At 42.7% G+C, this 18,291-nt stretch overlaps 1 protein-coding gene across 6 annotated transcripts in view; it reads right to left on the reverse strand.

Moving 5' to 3' along the window:
• Window positions 1–8,244: 8,244 nt before the first annotated feature.
• Window positions 8,245–18,291, reverse strand: part of cables1 (Cdk5 and Abl enzyme substrate 1) — a 79,004-nt gene continuing 68,957 nt past the window's right edge. For all 6 annotated transcript variants that reach the window (XM_079488733.1, XM_079488735.1, XM_079488732.1 and 3 more), the window contains 6 exons: window positions 17,970–18,078; window positions 16,587–16,752; window positions 15,949–16,052; window positions 13,125–13,231; window positions 11,228–11,435; window positions 8,245–9,955 (listed from right to left, as the gene is read on the reverse strand). In XM_079488733.1, the coding sequence (XP_079344859.1) occupies window positions 9,815–9,955; window positions 11,228–11,435; window positions 13,125–13,231; window positions 15,949–16,052; window positions 16,587–16,752; window positions 17,970–18,078 (835 nt within the window). In that variant the 3' untranslated portion in view covers window positions 8,245–9,814. The remainder of the gene's footprint in view (window positions 9,956–11,227; window positions 11,436–13,124; window positions 13,232–15,948; window positions 16,053–16,586; window positions 16,753–17,969; window positions 18,079–18,291) is intronic.

The raw sequence follows: 18,291 nt of genomic DNA on the forward strand, positions 1-18,291 counted from the left end.
TTCCATAAGGAGGGGGTTAGCAACTGAGAAGACCCTCACCACAGGGGACCGCCAGCAGCTGGACCTGAAGGAGATATTTCATGCATTTTTTTTCTCATTATCCCCAGGCTGAAGGCAATCGAGGCAATTATGTACCGTCACATTTGTTGCAAATGCTGCCAGTATAGGCCAAACTCCTCGAATCTTTTATTTTTTGAGGGCCTCCTATATCCAGCTTTTGGTGTGTATGCACAAACGTTGTCCTCCTACACAAACATTAAAATGCCATTGACAATGGATGGACAATTTTGAGTGTTCGTGCTAACACAAACATTGCGTAACACAAACATTGAAGTTTGTGAATTGATGTATTGATGTACGATGATAAGAGTGCCCCTCACTTCACACAGGTGTAATTATTTCAAGGGGCGATAGCCCCTCCTATATCCAGCTTTTGGTGCGTGTGCACAAACTTTGTCCTACACAAACATTAAATTCCCATTGACAATGAATGGAGAATTTTATGTCATAGTGTCTGAGCAAATGTCTATTTTACATCATGATGATGTACGACGATAAGAGCACCCCTCACTTCACACAGGTGTGATTTTCAATACTCCTTTATATATTTTATTTTAAATGTCTGCCATATGACAGACATTTAAAATAATGTCTGTTTTTTTTTGTCCCCACACGTCTCAATATTTGCCATTGACGATGAAAGGAGAAATTAGGTCAAATGTCCGCCAAATATGACATAAATTTGAGGCAACACAAACATTAAATGCCATTGACAATGAAGGGAAAATGTATGTCATATGTAGACAAGCAAATCGGCTAACCAATCACATAAATTCAGTTGTTCATGAGATGATGTACTGTATAATGATAAGAGCGCCCCTCACTTCACACAGGTTTCAACAATGGCTGGATCGCACTGAAACGTTATAGGGTCATACATCATACTGTAGATACAGTGCGTCATGACTCATAGGTTACTGACATCATAACCCAAATAAGACAACTTCTCCGACCAGTGGAAGTTGGAGAGATGTGGAGCGTATGGCAGGATAGATAGGAAAGGTTTGGGAGTAGACGTTCAAATATTATTTAAAACTGTTAAAGCTCTATTCTGATAGTAATCATAGCTGTAGTGTAAGTTCAATGTTGTCTCATTTGTTTCATCGCTTCCCAGTTCTTTTTTTGTTATGCTATGAGTTCTCTCTCTTGATTGAATAAAATTGGTGCCTAGAGTCCAACCGGAACACAGTATTTTGTTTACTAAAGAACTAGGACAATTTCACACTAATACACAGCCTAATGTGGCTGTTCCCTGATGCATGCTGGGATAATTTATGCCCAGTGGAGTTGGCACAACCCTGGATGCCACAATATGGCACTTGCATGACTTTTTGGGGGGGCGAGATGGTAGCATATAGTATAACTTCACCCCCACCCTCCAAGTCCACATGTCTCCATTACTCAAAAGATAAGATGGTAAAGGAAAATATTCAAACGTGGACGCTTGAATATTTTGGTGCACCACGAGGATGAAAAATAAAAAAGCCCACCCAGTCCCCAGTGCAACCTAACTGTACACGTCTTTTCTCTCTCTTCTCTCTTCATTTGGTTTCATTTTACAGAGAGTTACATTACATTGTTAAACATCTGCATTACTTAATTTACAAGACGTCTGCACAATTAGAAAATGTTGATTAATTGTTATTTTGATCAATGTTGCCTGTTATCTCTCCTAATGGTACCAACATCAATACAGCATGGAATTGTCTTATGTATCCAATAGATGTCATCAAATGGTGGTCCGTGCCTCAAACGCACAATAAATAATGGACCTTGACATGAAAAGGGTTGAAAACCACTGGTCTATCATGGCAGGTGCCCAGAATTAAAGTGGTCTTAAACCCGACAGTACCAAGTACTGTTACAATACCAAAGCACCACAGCACAGTAATGTGTCCCTTGGCAGTAAGTCATGATGTTACGACTTGTTTCATCCAGAAGTTGGCTTTCAAACATATAGTTTTGAAATGAGTAAGCTTTGAGCTCATAACCATGGGGACATTAGGCAAGCTAAGGCTGAGAATGCCTTATTTCGCCACACAGGCTCTCTGTGTGTGTGTGTGTGTGTGTGTGTGTGTGTGTGTGTGTGTGTGTGTGTGTGTGTGTGTGTGTGTGTGTGTGTGTGTGTGTGTGTGTGTGTGTGTGTGTGTGTGTGTGTGTGTGTGTGTGTGCGTGCGTGCGTGCGTGCGTGCGTGCGTGATACCAGTGGCTTTGAACCCAAACTCTTGCACCATATATATCTAATGCCATTGTACAACCAGTGCCCCGTGTCATGAACTGAGGTTCAAGCCTTCCTCCAGACATTACCTGTCAGCTTCTATAGTCAGATATTGATGTAAATAATCTCACTGAGAAATTGCTGAAAACAAAACAAATTGGCCTAAAGTATTGTCACACAAATAGCAGCCATCAATATCATGACAATACATTTCAAGAGCACAAGTCTGTCAGAAAATGAAATTGTAGTGGGGGCACGGTGGCACAGTTGGTAGTGCTGTCACCTCACAGCCAGAAGGTCCTGGGTTCGATTCCCGCTCGGGACGCTGTGGGTGCTGGCGGCATGTTTCTTCCTCCGCGTCATCAGTGCCCATACCCGAGGCGGGGTTGGCAAAAGGGCCTTTCTGTGTGGAGTTTGCATGTTCTCCCCGTGTCCCCTAGGGTAGGTACCCTCACAAAAAACATGCAGTAATCCTGGTCTCTAAACTGCCTCCCCCTGGCCAGCCAGGGTGCCCGATGGGGGGGAAAGGAACTGGTTGGAATAACGTGTTCCTTCCATGCGCTACATCCAACCAGGGAAACTCCCCCCTGTCAGGTGTAAAGGAGCTACTTGGACACTCAGGCATGAAGGAAGCATGAGTTCAAGTCTGTTGCCCTCCCCATTTTTCTTTTTTTAATATAATTCTTTATTTACCCAGGGAAGTAGCTGAGCACAGGTGCTCATTTTCAGCAACGCCCTGCACATAGAAACACACACACATTAAAACCTGGGAGCTGACCAGTACAACCACAGTCTTATACTGTTGGCCACTAAGCAGCTCCAGGGGGAGCAGTTGGGGGTTCAGTGCCTTGCTCAAGGGCACTTCAGTGGTGTTGGGTGAGTGATGACAATCACTTCCCCACCCAGAGTTTTCCTGCCCGTACGGAGAATCGAACCGGCAACCTTTCGGCAACAAGGGTGCTCCTCTAACCCTTAGGCCACCGCTGCCCCCATATAGAGCGTCGCAGTCCCGCCCCTTACCATGGACCAGGAAATGATTCTCCGTTCATTTTCCTCATAGACATTTCAGAAAGTATTTATTTAAAGACGTTTACGCCGCGGACAAAGCTAACTCGAGTCGTGACAAATCATGACAACAAACACAATTTTTGGGGCCGAAAAAATAATTAGAAAGAAGAAAAAAACGGCAGGTTACAACACTTTTTTTGTTGTTTTTCTTCTTTGTAATTATTTGTTTGGTCCAAAATATTGTTTGTGTTGTCATGAGTTGTCACGACTCGAGTTGGCTTTGTCCGTGGCGTAACCGTCTTTAAATAAATACTTTTGCAAATGTCTATGGGAAAAATGCATTGGGATTCATTTCCTGGTCCCTGGTAGGGGGCGGGACTGCGACGCTCTATATGGGGACTAGGTTGGCGGAGGGTGTGTAGAGCCCAGGATCACATTAGATAATTGACACAGGGGTGAAAAATGGGTTACAAAATCGTGGGATAAAAATTATAAAGCAGAGAAGAAAATGAACTACTGTACACTGTACACTGCACTATTATATAGACACCTTACTGTATACTGGACTTTTCTATTGCCTTAAGATGCAGTACCATGGATTTTGCTTCTGCAAGACAAAGCTATTTACAGTATTTAAGCTCCTAATTGTGACCAGTGACTCTTCTCCTTTGCTTCCAGCAGAAGCACTGACAAGGTGCACCATGAACTGGAACTCTACACCTGTGGAAATGAGCATGTGGGCTCAAATCACCAAGTACTGAACCAACAAAGACAGACCTCTGTGTTCAGGCGTGCTTTACCAAAAATGTGTTTAAACGTGGTCAAATGAAGAAGGCCTGCACAACAATGTAGGAAATTAAAACTAATTTCAAAGCACTCTTGACAAACAAAATTGTTACTAAATGCCATTCACTATATACAACTATACCTCTAGATGGGAGTAAATGGTACCTACAAGCATGTACTGTTCAACTATCATGAATGAATATACATTCACTTCACAACTGTTCACTTGTGACTTCATATGATTTAATCTACATTTCTCAGCATTCACAAGCTGAACTTGTGAATGCTGAAAGTAACTTCTGAAAGTCATACATGGACACACCTTCAAAACTCATTTGTCAGCGTGCATGCTAGGGGTGTAATAATATAGTAACTATCGAAATATCGATTTTAATTTAAAAATAATAATTAAACAGCAAATATCGTATCGTTTGACTTTGTATCATATTGTTTTGCAATGGAAATAATCGGAATCTTGTTTTGCAATGTACATAATCAATTTTATCAATCTAAGTACTTTTATCAATCTAGCAATTTTAAGAAAAAAGAAAAAGATGGGTTTAATTACTTTTCCATTCCATATAGCTACTTATTGGTCTATCGAAAAATGTATGTATTCTGTGTTCATGTCAAGGCGTGGGTTTGTCCATACAGTATGTATTCAAATATAATGTCCATCTATTTGCCCGAGAATCACTGCGTTTACTTATTTATATCCATAATAATAAATCTTTCCCTTAAAAAACCTGCACTAACCACAAGTTTCACACATATTTAATGTATTTGCTAAATAGTTACTGTATCGATTTGGAATCATTGAATCGTATCGTACCATGTATCGTAAACCATGTATCGTGATACGTATCGTATCGCTGATCGTTACACCCCTAGTGCACGCACATGATTTCATCAAGGAACTGTCTGTTTTACTGTCTGCATTTCTCCCACATTCGTTCACATTCACATTACCAACACCGCCATCAGCTTAAAAAAACAAACAAACAACGTTGGACTTTATTAAAAGTTCATCAATAAATAAGTGCATGAGGCATTTAAGGTCTTGTCTTGCGTCATTGGTTTTCGGTTACTCTGGGCTCGGTTGTCTTTGACTCAGACTCTTATATAACAATGGGATTAGATAGCCATCTCAAGCAGGGACTGAGGATCACAATTTCAGGTCCACCTGCAGTGCTTTCACCTCCTCACCCAATGTGGTGTTGGAAGCTCAACAGACAGCAGTTACTGCAGAGAAACATTGCAAGGAGGCGCTAAGCTTTCTGCCAGATAGATACACTGGCTCATATTAGACTTGTGCTTGCATATTAGACTTGTGTGATGGTTGACGGCTGATTTAAACTGTTGGCCACACCAGTGTTCATTTTGACAGCATAATTTAGTCTTGTGTTTTTGAAATTGTTTAGTCGACTAAATATCTTTTAGTCTTGTAGTCTTATTAGTCAACCTAATAAACACTGGCTCACACACACCCATCCCTCACTCTGCTTAGCTGTATACATTGTGTATCTGGGAATGTAATATTGTGGTGATACAGAGAAACAAAACAGAAAAACAACATCAAATCAAAGCGGGGGAGCTGCTCTAAACCCACGCAACGCTCAACACTTCCTTGTTTACAAACTGCCATAAATAGTGGTGGATGGATGGGGTCTGGATGGGGTCTGTCTGGGAATGGGGAAAACTGCCGTTTCAGCCAAATGTTATTTTTAAAAGTAAGGGCAATAGACTGAAGCATGCCCCCCAAACGACCGTGCACATATTTTCACAATGACAGTCACTTATGTGTGAGCATGCAGGGCTCAGGAAGGCCAATCAATAGCCCCCATTATGAGGGCTGCGAGGGGGGAATTAGGCAGTCAATGGAAGGGACTAAGCCATGGATGCCGTGTCCACGCTCCCTCTCTGGCGTGGTCTGTTTGTTTTGATGGCAGCACGAGACTGGCGTGACTCTCAGCCTTGTTTACATCGGATACATGTACCCCCCCCCCACACACACACACACACACACACACAGACAGACAGACACAAGCTATGTGAAATCGCCCTCTCAGATTGCATCAGAGCCAGAGGCAGGGACTGCTAAATGCAAGAACGTCAAGCGTTGAGTCAAGGGTAAACGTCAAGCGTAAAAAAGGGACACATTTCACCGCTGGTAGAAACTGCAGTCACTCAATGTTAATAGTATTTGTAGTAGATAGCAGTAGCATTATTTGAAGCTTTGCACCCTATATGGCCAGAAAAATCATGAAGTCTGTGTGTTGTTCTAGGGTTTGACTGGATTGCTGAATTCCTACAATGACCACAATGCTTTGCTGCACTGCCTCTCCTTGTGGAGAGGGGGGAGGCCATAGACATATAAGGTAGACGCCCCTTTCGGCTCTGGAGCGTATGTGCTTAAGGGAGGGCAAAACATTCCCGAGATTCCTTGAGAAGCATGAGTTTGCATCACAGACCGCATGTTCGGGTCTGATAAGTCCCGTAAAAGATGTGCTGTGATTGGCCAGTAGTCACTTGAGTGGCAGCGTGACGTAGTGTGCCGTCCACTCCATTCCAGCGTACCAGTGTAAATTCTTCCGCCCTCCCGTCAACACACATGGCTCCAACGAACTGCAGCAGCCAATGAGGCATCTATTTTTTGAGGAACAGCAATGTCCGTGTTAACCTATGTGACGTTAACCTATGTGACTATGAGTAGCAGTAGGGGCAAAAGTGGCGCTGTTGTGCCAGAAACAGCGAGAGAGAGATAGTGCTGCACTGTTGCCTGCTAATGAGAGACAGAGAGAGGAGAGAGAGAGGGGGGGGGGGGTTAGGGGGAGAGGGGAGTTGCACGAGGTGCGGACGCATGTCGAACCAATGCTCCGTCAGACCATAGTATGCCTCACGGGAGCAGGCGCTAGTCCGAGGTGCGGACGCATGTCGAACCAATGCTCCGTCAGACCATAGTATGCCTCCCCCAGGAGGGAAGTGAAAACACATTTTCATGACAACGTTTGGTCATGAAGATGGCGTCATGACTAAAATTAAAATATCTAAAAACACATATTACACACATAAAAACCCCAGGAAAGCTTTTCTTGTGTCCTAAACATCATTAAAATAAGATCTGGTTGCAAAAGGGGTGAAGTGGCCCTTAAAGTCACATCGGATTGTGTCTGTTGAACAGAAGGAATGAGACCACAATCGACTTTCCAATAGTAAATTCAAGTACTGAATTTACTTAATTTTGTCCAACAAAATAAGTATCAACTGTAAAGAAGGAAAAATAAATCAAAACTAGAAAAAGTGCCCCTCGGGGCACAGGTCTCCACCAGGGCAGGTCAGGTTGTGGCCTCCTGGTGGCGCTATAATAGGCCAATGTGAAAAGGGTGCCATTTCTTCATACGCCTTTGATGGCAATTGGATGATTTGAGGCATTTTGTTCCAAAAATGTGTTTTGCAAAAATCAACCTGTTGGTGGCGCTATAACAGGCCAATGTGAAAAGGGTGGGATATATTCCTCAGCCTAGTAAGAAAATGTGAAATATTTCACGTAAATTGCATGCTGCGTTCATGATTTGAGGCTTTTGTTCAAAACGGGGCAATCTTGCAAACTGTGAAAGCCAATTATAGCCAATTAGGATGGAATATGAAATATCGGACAGATCCGACTTGAGCACATGACCATAGAGATACTGTGTAACGATTTGTGAGATTTTTGGACAGAATCTGGAGGAGTAATATCAAAAAATGTGTTTTACAAAAGTCGGCTTCCTGGTGGCGCTATAAAAGGCAGATGCGGAAAATGCAGGTCAAAGGTTTGTCCTTGGCCTCTAGGGAGCAGTTTTAGGTAAAAAATGTGAAAAGCTGCCTCATGGTGGCGCTATAACTGTGGGGCAGGAAAATGTGGGGCAGAGGTTCATCGTTGGCATCCAGGGAGTGTGTGTGCAAAGTTTGGCATCGACCGGGTTAACGGTCGGAAGGACACACACACACACACACACACACACACACACGGACGGAGTGCAAAACATACTCTCTCCCCATGCCTTCGGCCTGGTGGAGACAATAAGGTTTGGCAAAGAAACTTTGCTTCATCCATTGACTACTTTGACATGATCAAAAACCTATTTTCTCCACATTTCTGAATCTTGTTTTTATTGAACAAGCAAAGCAGCTTATTTACATAGACATGAAATCAGTTTGAACAGTTTTGAAGCTTTCACAAAGCTTTTTAATGTGTCATACAGCAAACTCTTTGGGCTTACGAACAGAACGTAGCTCAACCGAACCTCACCTCAAGTCACAACTGTCCATTTCCTCTTATTAAGACTTGTTTTTCTTTCAGTCTTTCTTTTTTTTTTATTTTTACAATCAATACATCTGTGCAGCATTGAATACAATTTCATGAGAAGGCCTATGTTCCTGATTTGTGGCCTCTCAATACTAGATGGTTCTCGTATTATACTAAATAATTCAGTCCAATAACATTTGCTTTTAATCAAGGTTATACAAAGAATTCAAGTCAAAATACATGCCAGACATTAGGCATAAATGTAGTGGAAAATTACTGTAATTGGTCACACTGCTGTATTAATATTGAATTCAAATATGAATGAATGAAATTCAAGTTGTATTCTAAATACTGATCATTAGTGAATCAATGGCATTTTACTCTTGTGATCAGCTCTTCGGAACAACCCTCCCCACCCTCGAGTATAGCACTGTAAACGTGCTCGCAATACACTCTAACATAGAGCAAAGGAAAATACACACTGTCTCCATATGTCCGGAGTAAGCATTCAACAGGTAGAAAACAAGGAATACTTAAGCTGTAATGACTACACTGTAGGAAAGAATGTACTGTATTTGCATTTGAAAACGAATTCCCATGCAGATGGTGGATTGTTCGCTAGAAAAGAGTGATTTAGCGATGAGAAAAGAAAAAAAAATCAACCGAGTTCCAATCAGATCTCTTGTCTGATTTGGTGTTTATGAACACGGCTTCTTTTTCAGGGTTATTTCCCCCCAAAAAAAACACATTACTTGTTTCAAAATGGCTGCCACAAAAAGTGCACTTTCAGTGAAGAGGAACTGGAGAATGACTTGCAGGAGGAAGAACTGGGAGGAATCGAGAAATAACAGTCCAGTCAAAAAGCTTTGCGGCTTCGATCAATTTGTTTTCAAAGTCAGAAGGCAACCAACCATGCCAAAGTTCACGATATGGAATAAGGATTGTAATGAAAAAGGTGATGAAAAAAATCGTACAATCGTCGATTGCTTCCCTTACAAAAAGTCCATTGTATTCAAACAAAATCTTTTGTACAACCCTCTTAACCACAAAGATAAGAAGAGGCCTCAGAGATATAAAAGTTAAGTGAGATAGGAGATGCGAAAATATCACAAACTGGGAAAAAAAAAACAATCAACTTATGCGCGGACGGCTGAACCCTTTCGTTCACACGTCCATCAGAATACGCGGCGATGAAGAATGTAGAAAAGTCGGAAAACTCGAAAAATACGGTGTGAAATGTGCGTCACTTTGGCCAATATCAATTCTCTGAGAGGAGGAGGGAGCATGTTGTTGTGGCTGTGGCTGCGGTGATGATGAGTAGGTACAGCTTCTAGACAACATGGTTCTACCTTGACCTGTGGAAGAGACGGATGGAAGGAGGGGTGGTGGAGACCCGGAGATCAGGAGGAGAAACCTGGAAGCGGGCGTTTCTTCCCCCTGACGGGTCACCAATGCTAGGAGGTCTGCAGCAGGCGTCTGTAGTGGGGCATGACTTCATGCTCCGGCAGGTGCAGGTTGAACTCCAGCGCCACCAGAACGGGGAACTCGAAGGCGATCAGCTCTCTGCGGTTCACCCTGAACCGCTCCTCCAGTTTCTGCAACGGAAGAAGAAGAAGAAGAAGTGTGGGTGTGGTGATGTGGGGTCAGTAGAGCAGGGGTTCTCAACGTTTTTTGGCTGGGGAGACCCCCCGGAAATGCTTTGGCCATGTCTTGCGACGCCCCGTAATAGTACGTTTTAACAGCGGGCGACAGCCAGACGAATTTTCCGAAGTGCATTATTTGTCAATGGGACCCGGCAACTACTGGCGATAGAGGCGATAGCAGGCGAACAGGCGATGGTCGAAAAGTGGGCAGAGGAACATCGGCCGAAAAAAAAAAATTATTCATCTTTTGGGCGACGTCGCCGGCGATAGTGGGCGATAGCCAATGAAATAAAAGAGACGCTCGCCGTTGGTCTCCCGCTGTTAAAACGTACTGTGAAAGTCTATTCTCAAAGCTGGGAAGCGTCTCAGGTCCCTCAGCTTCTCTCTAAAATGCACTTTGTGCCATTTTAATAAAGCAATGTACCGGACAGAGTAACCTCTTCTACTATGGCATTGACTGCGCCGATCCACTTGGATGAATTTTATTTCATGACAAAAAATAGTGCATTTTAGAGAGAAGCTGGGGAACTGAGACACTTGCCAGCTTTGAGAATAGACTTTTAACAAGGTCTAGCAGGCTTTGTTTCGGTGAGTAGTTACGTCGTTTTGTTTATTTTCGGGGAATACTAAACCCTCGCACGGCAGTGGGAAAATTGCTACAGAGCAGTGGATGGGTGTCCGACGGGGCGGCAGTGAGAGAGACTTGCTGGCACACTGGACCAGGGCTAGGTCTAGCACATCAGGGCGTTTTGTCAGGCACTAAAAAAAGAATACACCAAATCATTGATTAGAATTAAGCGACCAGCAGCCATTTTCTTTTGTTTTCTAGATTCTTTATGAACTTTCATTAATTAATGTTAACTAATTGCTAGTATATACTGTAGGTTGACATGTATACCCTTTTTAATGCATTGACAAGAGAGTTGCAATCAAAATTGCCATGCACCTGGATGGCAATAAAGGAAATTAATTGAATTGAAGATTAACAGATTCTATTTACCGAACCTCTTAAACCCCAGGGGGGTCCAGGAGGGAAAATCAAAAATATGGGAGTTGGAACCTAAGACCTTGACCAGCCCCATTTACCCGCTGAGAGCGGTTCATGAGGTGGGCAGCCTCTGCCCCCGCCGGCGGGGGATTGGGGCTCAAGAGGTGTTAACAGATTGTATTTACCGATTCATGTTTTCATATTCTCACTGTTACTCAGCTATTGAAGAACCTTACATCTATCAGATGCTTGACATCGTGTTTCTTGAGGTCTCCACCGATCTTGGCCGCTAGAAGGACACAAGCCCCGGCACAGAGCTTGCGGTTCTGCTTGTTGAGCTTGCCCTGGAGCACCAGCTTCTCAAAGTAGACAAAGGCCATGGCCACAGTAGGCTCTTCATAGCCACACTCAAACTGTGCAAGCTTCCTAATCTCCCTCTTCAAGCTGTGTGGCCCAAGAGAGACAAATGAAAGAAATGAATTAAGAGTAGACAAAACAGTCTCTCGCGTGCACACACACACGCACACGCACGCCAATGGCTTCTGACATACATATAGTGGCGAGGCTTCTCTCACTTTGAGACACTCCCTCTGCCAACCTGGGGAGCGCAACGGACTGACCTCATGCTTCCTTCAATGCATGAGGAGTCCAAGCTGTTTCTTTTCACCTGACAGGGGGGAGTTTCCCTGGTTGGACGTAGCGCGTGGAAGGAACACGTTATTCCGACCAGTTCCTTTCCCCTCCATCAGGCGCCTCCATCAGGAAATTTAGAGACCATGATTACTGCATGTTTTTTGTGAGCATACCTACCCTATAGGGGATACGGGGAGAACATGCAACTCCACACAGAAAGGCCCTTTCACCAACCCCGCCTCAGGTATGGGCACTGATGACGCGGAGGAGAGAGCATGCCCCCAGCGCCCATGGCGTTCCCCAGCGGGAATCGAACCCAGGACCTTCTAGCTGTGAGGCAACGGCACTACCGACTGTGCCACCGTGCCCCCCAGGTGGTAACTCCCTTTCTGACATAATTACAGTGTGATAGATGTATTTCTGACAATTAATAGTCCAGTGTTGATTTCGTCGACTAATATTATGACGAAAAATGTTCGTCGACTATCCTTTTTCATTGACGAAAACTAAATTAAAAACAAATAAAAACTAGACTAAAATGTTTGCAAGAGATCCAGTATAAGTAAGACACAAATCATTTTACACTTGCTTGCATGCTGAAAATAGCAGATCTACAAGCACACAACGCGCCGCGCTGCGACCCGTTGTGAGCTTGTAGATCGGCTATTTTCAGCCAGTGTAAAATCTTCCAAATACGCCAAAATACATTTTAGTCAACTAAATCAACTGTAGATTTAGTAGACTAAAATCTTATGACATTTAGTTGACTAAAACTAGACTCACACAAACATTTCAGATGACTAAAATGTGACTATAACTAAATGAAGTTTTATTCCAAAGGCTATGACTAATCTAAAATGTAAATTTGCTGCCAAAAACAACGGGGCGAGGCTTCCCTCCCCAAATGTATGTCAGAAGCCGTTGGTCGGTTGATTTCACCCTTGTGCAACAGGGAGGGAGTGTGACATAAGAGCAAAGTGGCTGCCGTGGGGCTACGGTCGATACGACATGCATGGATTCAGGTCACCTGTGTATAGAGCCTCGCAGTCCCGCCCCCTTTCATGGCGACGAGTGGCCCGGAAAATAATTCCCCATGCATTTTTCCCATAGACGTTTCAAAAAGTATTTATTTAAAGACCTTTAAGCATCGGACAAAGCCAACTCGGATCGTGACAAATCATGACAACAAACACAATATTTTGGGCCGAACAAAAAATTACAAAGAAGAAAAACAACAACAAAAAGTGTTGTAACCTGCCCTTTTTTTCTTCTAATTATTTGTTCGGCCCAAAATTTTTTGTTTGTTGTCATGATTTGTCACGATCCGAGTTGGCTTTGTCCGAGGCTGACCTTACAGGTCTTAAAAATAAATACTTTTTTTCAAAAGTCTATGGGAAAAATGCATGGGGAAAAATTATTTCCTGGATGCCTCGTCGTTCTGAAAGGTGGGACTGCGACGCGACGCAACGCTCTATGGTACGAACTTGTGACAAATCATACCTCCTGATTTTGCTGAGTGTCAACCTGATGTGAGGGAATTTCTCTTTAAAGGTCTCGTTCATGTCCTTCTTGAGGTCAGAGGGTTTGACGTACTCAATGACTGTGGTCTGAAAAGGGAAAACGAGACAAAAGGTGTCAGAGAGACACCCTGGGAGCCGCGTTAAAGGTGACACACAGGTGTTGGGTTCCACCGGTTGCACCGAGAATCTGAAAGCTGAGGCAGGACCAACACCACACAGGATTGATTGATTGATTGATTGCATTGAGTGGCTCATAAACACCGCTCGTGGGGAGCATCGGCTCGCAAGCACACACACAGACAAACACAAAATGTACCCGGTGAACTCTAAAAGAAACGCTTGGCTGGCCTTTGTTCTTTAACCCATTTTGGGTTAAAGAACCCATTTTGGTGTTTTAAACATGTTATAATTTAGCTATTGAAAAATAGCAGATCTACAAGCTCATAGCGCGCCACCGAGTGGCGCGCTACGAGCTTGTAGGTCTGCTATTTTTGAAAAATCGTGAAAATATTTATTTCAGAAAACTGGAGGATTTAGAAGATTTTTTTTTAATTTTGAGGTCAGGCCTAAATGGCCTAAATGGGTTAACCCATTTAAATGGGTTAACCCATTTAAATGGTTTAACCCATTTAGACCTGAGAACTGATTCTACGAATGTCTTCTAAATCATGACCGGCCCTACGGTAATGCGGCAAACTGTGTGGGCGTTCGCTTAGGCCGAAAAATTCTGATGGGAGCGGCAAAATTACACTAATAAAACAAAATATACAATAACTAAACTCAAATCTCACTTGAAATGAAATGCAATGTTTTCTCATCATCAGTACAAAAAAAAAAGAAAAAGAAAAAAACCCTATCCCAGTGAAAACCGGCCCTGAAAGTTGCAAATATGTTTGTAACTGTTTTTACCTGGTAACTATACTGACATACTAATACCATATGTACAGTAAATATCTGTCAAATGTCAAATGTAGCAGAAATAATGCTGAGTCATGAAATGAATTAAGCAATATTACATGAGGGTGTTCTTTATCGTCATTAATGCACGCCTGCAGTTACCCTTAAAACTAAGATAACCGCAGGAAAATGAAAATGTTTTGTATAATACACTGTATGGAAGTACTGGCCTTGGACAACAGGAAATTGCCTACTATAGCTAATGTCACACCTCACCAAAACAGGTCTTTACCCAAAGTATGTTATTCCCAAACATCTACATACAGACTAAAGGCACAAAAGGGGTCAAAAATTAAACACTTTTCTACACTTCTCTACACTTCTACACTCACTTAAAACAAGTGAAGCTAACATGTTCCTCTGATTCATATGGAAACGTCCCTAACTGTAAGCCAAGCTAAAAAAAAAAAAAAAAAAGAGAAAAAAGAAGAAGTTATCTCCTGCTTGTACAGCCTGAAAATCCAGCCCGGGAAAAGTCATGGCTTCTAAGCACCGCGGGTCATAGAGCGAAATGTTCAGAAGTCACTGGTTCAAATCCTATAGTAAACACAATAGCTATTGTTGTGAGAGGCTGGGGTTTCGCAATTGGAGGAAGAGAAGAGAAAACATTGTCTGGCCTTGGACTGAACATTTCAACCCTCACTGTGTATTCTGCCATTCCACAGTTAACAAAAACAGAGCCCAGTAAAGAATGAGACGAGAGACTGGTATTTTTCCCCTGTGCGAACACAATAAAACATCCGTTCCTTTCCGGAACATGAGAGAGGACGTACAGCGGCCACAGTAGCAAGAGCCAGAAATGCGGTGCTGGCTATTGATGGGTTGGTGGAGGGACTGTTTAACAACCCATTTAGACCTGAGGCCGATTAAAAAAAAAAAAAAAAAGGCTTCTAAATCAACAGTTTTCTGGAAAAAAAACTACGTTTCTATATCAGTGGTTCTCAAACTATTTCATGTCAACAGGCAAGGACCCCAAAAATGATATGAAATTGGCCACCGACCCCCATCTAAAAATATGTTGTTCCAGGGACCCCCCCACCCGCGCCCCCCCCCCCCAGAAGCAAAAAATTGAGTTAAAAAAGTTTGCTGTGAAAGAATATAATATTCAAAGATTTGCGCCACATTTTCACGATTTTTCAAAAATAGCAGATCTACAAGCTCGTAGCGTGGCAATCTGCGCTATGAGCTTGTAGATCTGCTATTTTTCAATAGCTAAAGTATTACATAATGCTTAAAACACCAAAATGGGTGCCCGTCCAGAACGGGTTAAATAGCTTGGTATATTTAACAAGACCAGAGAAAGAAATAGGCTTTGGACAAATTATCTTGTTGATTAGAGACCGATAGAATAATGACATATACCTGTAAACATGTGGCTTTATAATAATAAATAATTAAAATAATAATTCCACCCTCTTCTGGAGCTAAAGGAGTTTCCACGCACACACATTTTTCTTGTCTATAACTGTTCTCGCTATATTGACTGAAAATGCCGCAGACAATAATTATTAAATAAATAAATAGAATAGAAAAAAATCTCAGAACTTGATAGGGACGGAATATGTTATGCTTGTTAAATTCACAGAGGCATGTGAGCTTCTCAACCAAAACAACAATTTTCCATTCTAATCTCAATGGGAAAACATTGATGTCATTTTCGTTAGTGTCCCATAACTTAACTGTACATAACTTGTGTGTGTAAATATTTTGTAATGTGTTGTTGTTTATACAACACCAACCTCCCCAAGCACAACTCCTTGTACTGTCTGTGTGTACACATACTTATACAGGCAAAATAAATAATTGGGAGTCTGACAATGATAAGTGCAGAGCGCTCTCTCTCTCACCATGTAGGAAGGAAAGATGAGAACTCTCTTGTGCTTCCCACAAGGCCACTGGGGGTCATCCAGCAGATTGGGGTCATACTCACGAAAGTCCCCCAGATCATTCCCTGACGAGACCATGAACACAACAACAGAGATCAGAAAGACAAATGAGCCAGATGCAAAAAAAAAATCAGCCTGCAAAACATCTTCTTCTCAGAATCTGACACAGCTCTTAATGTGCACTGTGGCACTCATGCACAGAAGGAAAACACATTGGAAACAGCAGCTAACTTCATTTGCTACGGTACTAGCAAACGTACTGCGTGATTGCAAAGTGTCTCCACTTCAGTCTGTGCAACGTGTTAAGCAAGAAAGTATAGGCCCATGAATCGCAATTATCTGAACATGGTGATTTGGGGGGGGACTAGGGCCTGGCGCAATCATGACAATTTAGTTGACGATTAAATATATAACTAAACTAATAAATGCTACTAACGTACTAATAAGTACTACTAACGGCCCAAAATGCCCTGCCGTTAAGATAAATGGAAATTACGATTTTGATTGTGCAAAAAAGAATTGTGATAATAATTACAGTCAGGCAATTATCTAATAAAATGAAACAATTAACAACAATGAAGTTGATTCATGGGGGCAACCTGTGTCTGTGCTGCTCTGATTGCTGTTGGCGCGACCCAGGCTGAGGCTGCGGTGGCTGGCGTTTCGTGACTGGGAGAAGGACGAGGTGGAGTCCATGGTGTTCCGTCGACCCCCGGGACCAGCCAGGACGTTGGTGGGATAGAGAAACTGGGTGTAGGACACCGTCTGCAGACATACAATCATATGTTGTTAGCAAAAACAAGTGAGCCTCATGAACCTGAGGCCGAGTTTTTTTTATTTAAAGAAACGTCTTTTCGTTTTCCGTTCCCGTTTTCCGAAAGGTGTTAGTATACAGTATCAGTGGTGCTCAAACTTTTAAATGTCAAGAAGGACCCCTAGAATATGTTTTGTATATATTTTGTTCCAGGGACCCCCGGAAGCAAATTAATGAGTTAAAAATGTTCACTTTAATAAATATAATTATATATAATATTCAAAGATTTTCACAAATTGTCACGATTTTTCTAAAATAGCAGATCTACAAGGTTGCAAATATATAGCCTAGTATATACTATATGCTAGATAGTATATACAGTAGTATAGCTAAAATCTAAAATGCCACACCTTAATGGGTTAAATCAGTGAACCCAAACATTGCTTTGCAAGCTGGACCCCCCCCCCCCCCCCCCCCCTGCATATACACGTGTTCGACCAGTAGCACTCAACATGAGCCTCAGGGGCCCTTGGTGGGTTTCCACAGGGGACCCAAGCTAAACCATAGATAGTTGGGAGTGACCTTTATGGGTCTGTAAACTCTGGAACCATTTGTACACTCATTCTCAAGGGTGACATTAACACTGAGGATTTTGGGGCTCCCGCTGGCCAAGTGGTCCAGGCCCGCCTAGGGCATTCACTTTTAGTCATTTTTACTAGTTGACTAGTTGCCTAGTTTACTAGTTGTTTAAGTACCTATTACTGTATGTAAAATAGTGCATTTAAAAACTGTGTAGTGTGTACACTGGTGACTATTACTATAATCTACCTGATCTTGAGGCCTTCAAAATCGGGGATTTTTTTCGTCTTCTTATCAACTAGTCAACTAGCACCAACAAGGTTGACTAGTGGATTTACTAGTCGACTAGTTGAATAGTCGACTAGTTGCTTAATGCCCTCCCAGGCGCATGTCACATATAGGCTTTGGCCTGACAGCACGTTGCGTGTTCCGAAGTCCCGTTCATGACGACCTTTGCTGCATGTCTCTCCCTTTCTCTACCCTCCCTCTTTCCTGTCAGTCTTCACTTGATACCATCAATAAAAGGCAGAAAAGCGCCCCCCCCAAAAAAAACAAAATCTTAAAAACAAAAACAAAAATAGAAAACACTGAGGATTTTAGGGCGCACTGCACAGTGCACGCCGCCTCCGACAGTAAAAATAAATCTCACCTTTCCGTCAGCGCCCAGCTCAACCCCTTCCAGCCCAATCACCATCTCCTTGGCACTGACGCCACCCGAGGGATGGCGCTGGCGTCCTCCTCCTTCCAGTTTGATGTCCCTGTCGGGGGGCACAAGACCCTTTAACAACTCTCATGCAGCGATACAGACCTGCAGTGTCATTCATACGTTCCCTTCCTCCACCCCACTGTTGATGCCTGACTGTCAGTGTTGTTTTCGGCAGCAAATTTCGATTTTAGTCTCTTCAATAGCTTTCATTTGGTCTGAGTCACATTTTAGTCACCTGGAATGTTTTAATGTTAGTCTAGTTTTA

This window comes from Electrona antarctica, assembly GCF_951216825.1.
Source record: "Electrona antarctica genome assembly, chromosome: 19".
NCBI classification, from domain to species: domain Eukaryota; kingdom Metazoa; phylum Chordata; class Actinopteri; order Myctophiformes; family Myctophidae; genus Electrona; species Electrona antarctica.